Below are 12,370 nucleotides of genomic sequence, written 5' to 3'. Positions count from 1 at the left end.
CCAGCTTCTACTGTACTACCCATGCATTCTAGCTAGCCAGCTTCTACTGCACTACCCATGCATTCTAGCTAGCTTCTACTGTACTACCCATGCATTCTAACTAGCCAGCTTCTACTGTACTACCCATGCATTCTAGCTAGCCAGCTTCTACTGCACTACCCATGCATTCTAGCTAGCTTCTACTGTACTACCCATGCATTCTAACTAGCCAGCTTCTACTGTACTACCCATGCATTCTAGCTAGCCAGCTTCTACTGCACTACCCATGCATTCTAGCTAGCCAGCTTCTACTGCACTACCCATGCATTCTAACTAGCCAGCTTCTACTGCACTACCCTCGTTCACTTTTGGCAAGTTTTTCTCCCTGCCCCCTACCTTTGGCAATACATGAAGTACCCTAAACATACACGAAGTACCCTAAACATTAACAGATCGTAGCCCAAAGAGATCAGGCTACAGCAAGTATGACCAACCAAACCAAGTCTACAGATTTAAAACACACAGAGCCGTGTGCAACCTCAACTTTATTTGACAGGATGAAATAATACACGAGGCAAACATGGAAAGACTGAAGAGTGAAGGTGTAGACTCTGTGAAGGTGTAGACTCTGTGAAGGTATAGACTCTGTGAAGGTATAGACTCTGTGAAGGTGTAGACTCTGTGAAGGTGTAGACTCTGTGAAGGTGTAGACTCTGTGAAGGTGTAGACTCTGTGAAGGTATAGACTCTGTGAAGGTATAGACTCTGTGAAGGTGTAGACTCTGTGAAGGTGTAGACTCTGTGAAGGTGTAGACTCTGTGAAGGTGTAGACTCTGTGAAGGTGTAGACTCTGTGAAGGTGTAGACTGTGAAGGTGTAGACTCTGTGAAGGTGTAGACTCTGTGAAGGTGTAGACTCTGTGAAGGTGTAGACTCTGTGAAGGCATCGACTCTGTGAAGGCGTAGACTCTGTGAAGGTGTAGACTCTGTGAAGGCATAGATTCAGTGAAGGTGTTGTGTGAAGGTGTTGTGTGAAGGTGTAGACTCTGTGAAGGTGTCGTGTGAAGGTGTAGACTCTGTGAAGGTGTAGACTCTGTGAAGGCGTAGATTCAGTGAAGGCGTCGTGTGAAGGTTCGTAAGACTCTGTGAAGGTGTAGATTCAGTGAAGGTGTCGTGTGAAGGTTCGTAAGACTCTGTGAAGGTTTGTAAGACTCTGTGAAGGTTTGTAAGACTCTGTGAAGGTCGTCGACTCTGTGAAGGCATCTTTCATCCCTCTGTTGTTCAGCCTCAGAAATGTATTACTGTGATTCTGGATAGCTGAACACCTGTAAGTAGTGAAGGACATTTAGATGTCTATGGGACAGTTTTCCAACCATAACATTGCAAAACACTTACAGTGAGTTTTTCCAACTTGAGACCCTAGAGATGATGAATGACCTATCGAACTACAGCAACCTTGTACCTGTTCATACATATTTGTATTACAATATATTTTTTAAATTTAAACTTTATTTAACTAGGCAAGTCTTGTTCATGTGAATTTAACACTAAAATGGAAGGGCCTGGTTCTCTGAGCTTTTCCGTTGTCAACCACGACACCCTCTCGCAGGTACTGAATTCTTCATCGTCTCTGCGTCTTAAAGCTGGGGGTCATCGCCTCGGACATCTACTTGGGCTTCTGATGCTAGTTAGCCTCCACTGGATAATTTCCCCGAAATCTGGACAGTTGTTGCTCAGTATGCGATATTTGACTAGAATGGCGTTGTAAACAACAGCCAACTTTTCCGGGACATCGACATGTCTTCTATCGTCAGAAAGCTTACATGTTTGTTCATCTAACTGCAGTGTCTGATTTTTACAGTAGCTATTACAGCGGGACAAAATATCATGCTATTGTTTGGGGATAGCGCACAACAACAAAACACTTTTTAATCAAGGCGATTTGGTTGAATACGTTCACCTCCAAGCTTACTCAGTGTTTCTACATCTGTATTGCTTGCTGTTTCTACATCTGTATTGCTATTTGGGGTTTACGGCTGGGTTTCTGTATAAGCACTTTGTGACATCCGCTGATTGTAAACAGGGCGTTTTATAATTTACATTTGATTGATTTGCTGAAACTCTTATTTTGAAATTACAGAAAGATGCTGCTGTTAATAATGATCACTTAAAAAGTAGGCTATAGATTCTTAATTCCCACCCTCATTCACAATATTACTAACAATATAAAGTTATTGAAGCACATTTTGTTTTACTATAGTAGTGATTCTCGCATCAGAAAATGTCCTGTGTGGGTTGCCGTAGTTGAAGTACTTCCTGTAGTGCCTCGTTCAGCCCTGCCGCTCACCCAGTCATTTCTGATGCGGTTCTACCATTTTATCTAGGATGCTCAATGTCTTTATCGGTATATCATGCAAACAAACACTTCTTACTGATTTACTTTTGTACAAATACAAATCTATTCAATCATTCACTGGTTTAGTTACAAGGGAGGCGTCAACCAGGCTAGAAGGACTCTTTTATTGAAGAGAATGAGAATGTTTCAGCCAAAGGACCCTAACCCTAATTCCACAGGAACTTCAGAAGTCGATCTCTCTCTCTCTCTCTCTCGGCTCTGCTCTGCTCTCTCTCTTGGATCTCTCTCGGTTCTCTCTCTCTCGGCTCTCTCTCTCGGCTCTCTCTCTCTCTCGGTTCTCTCTCTCTCTGCTCTCTCTCGGCTCTCTCTCGGGACTCTCTCTCGTCTCTCTCTCTCTCTCTCTCTCGTCACTCTCTCTCTCTCTCGGTTCTCTCTCTCTCGGTTCTCTCTCTCTCTCTCGGCTCTCGGCTCTCTCTCTCGGCTCTCTCTCTCGGCTCCTTACTCTTAATTCTAGTAGCTGTAAAGACAGAAAATGCTTACTATTAGACAGTGACACACACACACACACACACACACACACACACACACACACACACACACACACACACACACACACACACACACACACACACACACACACACACACACACACACACACACACACACCCTCCGTTACTCAGCTGGAGGATGTTTCACAAGTCCGTACATGTGGAGGATGTGTCAGCTCCACTGTGTTTGTGTTGATCCGAAGGGCTTGGTCTTCACCTGGCCGGTTAGAGCTGTGATTAGTTCTCTCTAATACACAGACACTACACTACAACACAGACACTACAACACTACACTACACTACAACTCAGACACTACACTACAACACAGACACTACACTACACTACAACACAGACACTACACTACAACACAGACACTACACTACAACACAGACACTACACTACAACACAGACACTACACTACATTACACTACACTACAACACAGACACTACACTACAACACAGACACTACACTACAACACAGACACTACAACACTACACTACACTACAACACTACACTACACTACACTACACTACAACACAGACACTACACTAATACACAGACACTACACTACAACACAGACACTACACTACAACACATACACTACACTACTACACAGACCCTACACTACTACACAGACACTACACTACAACGCTACACTACACTACAACACAGACACTACAACACTACACTACACTACAACACTACACTACAACACAGACACTACACTACACTACTACACAGACACTACACTACACTACACTTCAGACACTACACTACTACACTACACTACTACACAGACACTACACTACAACACAGACACTACACTACTACACTACACTACAGACACTACACTACAACACAGACACTACACTACACTACAACACAGACACTACACTACAACACAGACACTACACTACACTACAACACAGACACTACACTACTACACAGACACTACAACACAGACACTACACTACACTACAACACAGACACTACACTACACTACAACACAGACACTACTACACTACACTACACTACTACACTACACTACACTACAACACAGACACTACACTACTATACTACTACACTACTACACTACACTACACTACAGACACTACACTACACTACACTACAACACAGACCCTACACTACAGACACTACACTACTACACTACACTACAACACAGACACTACACTACTACACAGACACTACACTACACTACAGACACTACACTACACTACACTACAGACACTACACTACACTACAACACAGACCCTACACTACTACACTACACTACTACACAGACACTACACTACACTACTACACATACACTACACTACACTACAGACACTACACTACACTACACTACAACACTACACTACTACACTACACTACACTACACTACACTACACTACACTACTACACTACTACACTACACTACTACACAGACACTACACTACACTACACTACAGACACTACACTACACTACAACACAGACCCTACACTACTACACAGACACTACACTACACTACACTACAGACACTACACTACACTACAACACAGACACTACACTACTACACAGACACTATACTACACTATACTACACTACAACACAGACACTACACTACACTACAACACAGACACTACACTACAACACAGACACTACACTACACTACAACACAGACACTACTAAACTACACTACACTACTACACTACACTACACTACACTACAACACAGACACTACACTACTACACAGACACTACACTACACTACTACACAGACACTACATTACACTACACTACTACACAGACACTACACTACACTACACTACTACACAGACACTACATTACACTACACTACACTACTACACAGACACTACACTACACTACACTACTACACAGACACTACACTACACTACACTACTACACAGACACTACTACACTACACTACAACACAGACACTACACAGACACTACACTACTACACTACACTACTACACAGACACTACACTACCACAGACACTACACTACTACACAGACACTACACTATACTACAACAGACACTACACTACTACACTACACTACAACACAGACACTACACTACTACACTACACTACTACACAGACGCTACGCTACACTACAACACAGACACTACACTACACTACACTACAGACACACTACACTACACTACAGACACTACACTACAATACAAACTCTACACTACAATACAGACTCTACACTACAACAGACACACACACTACACTACACTACAGACACTACACTACAACAGACACTACACTACACTACACTACACTACACTACACTACACTACACTACACTACACTACACTACACTACACTACACTATAGACACAGACCCACTACACTACAGACACACTACACTACAGACACAGACCCACTACACTACAGACACACTACACATGTGGGACAGACTCTTGGTGATTGGCTAGCTAGCGAGCCTGATTGCTGTGGTCTAGAGGGAGTCGTCATGGCGATGTTGTAATGAAACCAAGGCCTCTGAGAGAGTATATCAACGACCCAAAAGCATTCCCTCCAGGAAGTAACATTCCCCACGGGCCAATCAGGGACGAGCGACTAGACCATTGATCTGCTAGTCTTGACCTATAACCTTTCATGACGGAGAGAGGGAGAGGAGGAAGGAGAGATCTGGAGAGAGTGAGACGAGGAAGGAAGGAGGGTGTGAGAGGAGGAAGGAGAGATATCTGGAGGTAGGGAGAGAATGTTGAGGGATGTGATTTGACAAAATTTTTAATAACCCTTAAGATGACAGAGGGGGAAATGGAGAGAAATGGTGGGGATTGTCAGATCAAAAGACAATGACTAAAAGGAGAGGGAGAGATCCTGTCCTTCAGCTTAACAGCGCAAATATTTACAGTGTGGCCTCGCTCTGTTTATGGTCCCCTGTACAAGCACATTGCCCTCTCTCGCTCCCTCCCTCTCTCCTTCCTCCTCTCCCTCCATTCCGCTCTCGCTCCCTCCCTCTCTCCTTCCTCCTCTCCCTCCATTCCGCTCTCGCTCCCTCCCTCTCTCCTTCCTCCTCTCCCTCCATTCCTCTCTCGCCCCCTCCCTCCCTCCCTCTCTCCTTCCTTCTCTCTCTCATTCCTCTCTCGCTCCCTCTCTCCTTCCTTCTCTCCCTCCATTCCGCTCTCGCTCCCTCCCTCTCTCCTTCCTCCTCTCCCTCCATTCCTCTCTCGCTCCCTCCCTCCCTCCCTCCCTCTCTCCTTCCTCCTCTCCCTCCATTCCTCTCTCGCCCCCTCCCTCTCTCCTTCCTTCTCTCCCTCATTCCTCTCTCGCTCCCTCTCTCCTTCCTTCTCTCTCTCCATTCCTCCCTCCCTCCCTCTCTCCTTCCTTCTCTCCCTCATTCCTCTCTCGCTCCCTCTCTCCTTCCTTCTTTCCCTCCATTCCTCTCTCGCTCCCTCCTTCTCTCTCTCCATTCCTCCCTCCCTCCCTCTCTCCTTCCTCCTCTCCCTCCCTCTCTCCTTCCTCCTCTCCCTCCATTCCTCTCTCTCCCCCTCCCTCTCTCCTTCCTTCTCTCCCTCCATTCCTCTCTCGCTCCCTCCCTCCCTCCCTCTCTCCTTCCTTTTCTCCCTCTCTCCTTTCTTCTCTCCCTCCGTCTCATCCTTCTCTCCCTCCGTCTCATCCTTCTCTCCCTCCCCCTCTTCTGAGAGAGAGAGGGAGCAGGAAAATGAAAGAAAGCTTTTAAGCTCTGGAATAAAAAGCAATAAAAGCTTCTGCTCGGTTTTCACTTCTTGTTCTGTCACTTTTTTCCTCTGTCCTGTTTGGTTCCACTCTGTCTGTCTCTCTCTGTCTGTCTCTCTCTGTCTGTCTCTGTCTGTCTAGTATCCATTTCTTTTGTATTGAAATCCATTAACACCTGTTTCCATTTCAAAGATTAACAGAACATGAAGTATGTGAAACGACTATCTATGTCTCTCTCACTCCATGTCTCTCTCTCTCCCCTCTCTACATCTCTCTCCCTCCATGTCTCTCTCTCTCCCCTCTCTACATCTCTCTCACTCCATGTCTCTCTCTCCCCTCTCTACATCTCTCACTCCATGTCTCTCTCTCACTCCATGTGTCTCTCTCACTCCATGTCTCTCTCCCTCTCTCCCTCTCTCACTCCATGTCTCTCTCTCACTCCATGTCTCTGTCTCCCTCCATGTCTCTCTCTCCCCTCTCTACGTCTCTCTCCCTCTGTCTCCCTCCATGTCTCTCTCTCCCCTCTCCACGTCTCTCTCTCTCTCACTCCACATCTCTCTCTCCCTCCATGTCTCTCTCTCCCCTCTCTACGTCTCTCTCCCTCTCTCTCACTCCACATCGCTCTCTCACTCCACATCTCTCTCTCCCCTCTCCACGTCTCTCTCCCTCTGTCTCCCTCCACGTCTCTCTCCCTCTCTCTCACTCCACATCTCTCTCTACCCTCTCTACGTCTCTCTCCCTCTCTCTCCCTCCATGTCTCTCTCCCCTCTCTACGTCTCTCTCCCTCTGTCTCCCTCCATGTCTCTCTCTCCCCTCTCTACGTCTCTCTCCCTCTCTCTCCCTCCATGTCTCTCTCTCCCCTTTCCACGTCTCTCTCCCTCTGTCTCCCTCCATGTCTCTCTCTCCCCTCTCCACGTCTCTCTCCCTCTCTCTCTCTCACTCCACATCTCTCTCTCCCTCCGTCTCTCTCTCCCCTCTCTACGTCTCTCTCCCTCTCTCTCACTCCACATCTCTCTCTACCCTCTCTACGTCTCTCTCCCTCTGTCTCCCTCCACGCCTCTCTCCCGCTCTCTCCCTCCACATCTCTCTCTCCCCTCTCTACGTCTCTCTCCCTCTGTCTCCCTCCATGTCTCTCTCCCTCTCTCTCACTCCACATCTCTCTCTACCCTCTCTACGTCTCTCTCCCTCTGTCTCCCTCCACGTCTCTCTCCCGCTCTCTCCCTCCACATCTCTCTCTCCCCTCTCTACGTCTCTCTCCCTCTCTCTCCCTCCATGTCTCTCTCTCCCCTCTCTACGTCTCTCTCCCTCTCTCTCACTCCACATCTCTCTCTCCCTCCATGTCTCTCTCTCCCCTCTCTACGTCTCTCTCCCTCTGTCTCCCTCCATGTCTCTCTCTCCCCTCTACGTCTCTCTCCCTCTCTCTCCCTCCATGTCTCTCTCTCCCCTCTACGTCTCTCTCCCTCTGTCTCCCTCCATGTCTCTCTCCCCTCTCTACGTCTCTCTCCCTCTCTCTCCCTCCATGTCTCTCTCTCCCCTCTCTACGTCTCTCTCCCTCTCTCTCCCTCCATGTCTCTCTCTCCCCTCTCTACGTCTCTCTCCCTCTCTTTCCCTCCATGTCTCTCTCTCCCCTCTCTACGTCTCTCTCCCTCTGTCTCCCTCCATGTCTCTCTCTCCCCTCTCTACGTCTCTCTCCCTCTGTCTCCCTCCATGTCTCTCTCTCCCCTCTCTACGTCTCTCTCCCTCTGTCTCCCTCCACATCTCTCTCTCCCCTCTCTACGTCTCTCTCCCTCTCTCTCCGTCCATGTCTCTCTCACCTCTCTCCGTCTCTCTCACTCCACATCTCTCTCTCCCCTCTCTACGTCTCTCTCCCTCTCTCTCACTCCACATCTCTCTCTCCCCTCTCTACGTCTCTCTCCCTCTCTCTCACTCCACATCTCTCTCTCCCCTCTCTCCCTCTCTCTCCCTCCATGTCTCTCTCTCACCTCTCTCCCTCCATGTCTCTCTCTCACCTCTCTCCCTCCATGTCTCTCTCTCACCTCTCTCCCTCTGTCTCACTCCACATCTCTCTCTCACCTCTCTACGTCTCTCTCCCTCTCTCTCCCTCCATGTCTCTCTCTCCCCTCTCTATGTCTCTCTCCCTCTCTCTCCCTCCATGTCTCTCTCTCCCCTCTCTACGTCTCTCTCCCTCTCTCTCCCTCCATGTCTCTCTCTCCCCTCTCTATGTCTCTCTCCCTCTCTCTCCCTCCATGTCTCTCTCTCCCCTCTCTATGTCTCTCTCCCTCTCTCTCCCTCCATGTCTCTCTCTCCCCTCTCTATGTCTCTCTCCCTCTCTCTCCCTCCATGTCTCTCTCTCCCCTCTCTACGTCTCTCTCCCTCTGTCTCACTCCACATCTCTCTCTCTTTCAGGAGGTGGAGATTCTGGATATCAGCCAGATCAGAGACACCAGAACTGGGAAGTTTGCCAAACTACCAAAGGTGGGTAATGTGTGTGTGTATTTCTGTGTATTTTTGCTACAGTGTAACACTTTATGAATGATGGCCGCAACGACAGTCCAATCACAGTGAAGAGAGAGAAGCATTCTATCCATTGTTTCTGTTTTGGTTGGTGGCCCAACCTCTGCATGTCTACTGTGACACAACCTTCACACAACCTTCCGTAGATGTGACACAACCTTCTGTAAATGTGGCACAACCTTCACACAACCTTCTGTAAATGTGGCACAACCTTCAAACAACCTTCTGTAAATGTGGCACAACCTTCACACAACCTTCTGTAAATGTGGCACAACCTTCACACAACCTTCTGTAAATGTGGCACAACCTTCACACAACCTTCTGTAAATGTGGTACAACCTTCACACAACCTTCTGTAAATGTGGCACAACCTTCAAACAACCTTCTGTAAATGTGGTACAACCTTCACACAACCTTCTGTAAATGTGACACAACCTTCTGTTAATGTGACACAACCTTCACACAACCTTCTGTAAATGTGGCACAACCTTCACACAACCTTCTGTTAATGTGACACAACCTTCTGTAAATGTGGTACAACCTTCACACAACCTTCTGTAAATGTGGCACAACCTTCACACAACCTTCTGTAAATGTGGCACAACCTTCACACAACCTTCTGTAAATGTGACACAACCTTCTGTAAATGTGAGACAACCTTCTGTTAATGTGACACAACCTTCACACAACCTTCTGTTAATGTGACACAACCTTCTGTAAATGTGGTACAACCTTCACACAACCTTCTGTAAATGTGGCACAACCTTCACACAACCTTCTGTAAATGTGGTACAACCTTCACACAACCTTCTGTAAATGTGGCACAACCTTCAAACAACCTTCTGTAAATGTGGCACAACCTTCACACAACCTTCTGTAAATGTGGTACAACCTTCACACAACCTTCTGTAAATGTGGCACAACCTTCACACAACCTTCTGTTAATGTGATACAACCTTCATACAACCTTCTGTAAATGTGGCACAACCTTCACACAACCTTCTGTTAATGTGGTACAACCTTCACACAACCTTCTGTAAATGTGGCACAACCTTCAAACAACCTTCTGTAAATGTGACACAACCTTCACACAACCTTCTGTTAATGTGATACAACCTTCACACAACCTTCTGTAAATGTGGTACAACCTTCACACAACCTTCTGTAAATGTGGCACAACCTTCAAACAACCTTCTGTAAATGTGACACAACCTTCAAACAACCTTCTGTAAATGTGACACAACCTTCACACAACCTTCTGTTAATGTGACACAACCTTCTGTTAATGTGACACAACCTTCACACAACCTTCTGTAAATGTGACACAACCTTCACACAACCTTCTGTTAATGTGACACAACCTTCTGTTAATGTGACACAGCCTTCACACAACCTTCTGTTAATGTGACACAACCTTCTGTTAATGTGACACAACCTTCACACAACCTTCTGTTAATGTGACACAACCTTCTGTAAATGTGACACAACCTGTGTGTGTGTGTGTGTGTGTGTGTGTGTGTGTGTGTGTGTGTGTGTGTGTGTGTGTGTGTGTGTGTGTGTGTGTGTGTGTGTGTGTGTGTGTGTGTGTGTGTGTGTGTGTGTGTGTGTGTGTGTGTGTATATATAGTATATATGTGTGTGTGTATATATGTGTATGTATATATATATATATATATATATATATATATGTGTATATGTGTGTGTGTGTGTATATATAATATATGTGTGTGTGTATATATAATATATGTGTGTGTGTATATATAATATATGTGTGTGTGTATATATAATATATGTGTGTGTGTATGTGTGTGTGTATGTATGTATGTATGTATGTATGTGTATATACATATATAATATCTGTGTGTGTATATATATATAATATAATATATGTGTGTATATATATAATATAATATATGTGTGTATATATAATATATGTGTGTGTGTATATATATAATATATCTGTGTGTGTACGTGTATATATATAATATGTGTGTATGTGTATATACATATATAATATATGTATGTGTGTATATATAATGTATGTGTGTATATATAATTTATCTGTGTATGTACGTGTATATATATAATATGTGTGTATGTGTATATACATATATAATATATGTATGTGTGTGTATATATAATATATGTGTGTATGTACGTGTGTAAATATAATATATATGTATGTGTGTGTGTATGTATGTGTATATATATAATATGTGTATATGTGTATATACATGTATAATATATGTATGTGTGTATATATAATATATGTGTGTATGTATGTGTGTATATATAATATATATGTATGTGTGTGTGTATGTATGTGTATATATATAATATATGTGTGTATGTACGTGTATATATATAATATGTGTGTGTGTATATATAACATATGTGTGTGTATGTATGTATATATATAATATATGTGTGTATGTGTATGTATATATAATATGTGTGTGTATATACATGTATAATATGTGTATGTATGTGTATGTATATGTAATATGTGTATGTGTGTATATATATATGTGTGTGTATGTATATATAATATATGTGTATGTAAATATAATATGTGTATGTATATATATGTATGTATGTGTGTATGTATGTGTATGTATATATATATATATATAATATATGTATGTGTATGTATATATATATAATATATGTATGTGTATATATATATATATATAATATATGTGTGTATATGTATGTATATATATATATAATATATGTATGTGTATGTATATATATATATATATATAATATATGTGTGTATATATGTATGTATATATATATATAATATATATATGTATGTGTATATATAATATATATGTGTGTATGTATGTGTATATATGTAATATATATGTGTATATATATGTGTATGTGTATGTATATATAATATGTGTGTGTATATATGTATATATATATATATATGTATGTGTATATATATATATAATATATATATGTAATATATATGTGTATATATATGTGTGTGTGTATGTGTGTATATATATATATGTATGTGTATATATATATAATATGTATGCATGTGTATATATAATATATGTGTGTGTATGTATGTGTATATATAATATATATGTGTGTGTGTATGTATATATAATATATGTGTGTATATATGTATATATATATGTATGTGTATATATAATATATATGTGTGTATGTATGTGTATATATGTAATATATATGTATATATAATATATATGTGTGTATGTGTAT

General features: G+C 43.2%; 1 protein-coding gene across 1 annotated transcript in view; it reads left to right on the top strand.

Moving 5' to 3' along the window:
- The window catches only part of LOC124008217 (1-phosphatidylinositol 4,5-bisphosphate phosphodiesterase beta-3-like), a 123,367-nt gene that overhangs the window by 47,982 nt on the left and 63,015 nt on the right, over nucleotides 1–12,370 (top strand). The window contains 1 exon segment of the mRNA XM_046319333.1: nucleotides 9,024–9,092. Coding sequence (XP_046175289.1) covers nucleotides 9,024–9,092 — 69 coding nt within the window.

The sequence above is a fragment of the Oncorhynchus gorbuscha genome, linkage group LG21 (assembly GCF_021184085.1).
Source record: "Oncorhynchus gorbuscha isolate QuinsamMale2020 ecotype Even-year linkage group LG21, OgorEven_v1.0, whole genome shotgun sequence".
NCBI classification, from domain to species: Eukaryota; Metazoa; Chordata; class Actinopteri; order Salmoniformes; family Salmonidae; genus Oncorhynchus; species Oncorhynchus gorbuscha.
This window is presented reverse-complemented; position numbering and strand designations above follow the sequence as displayed.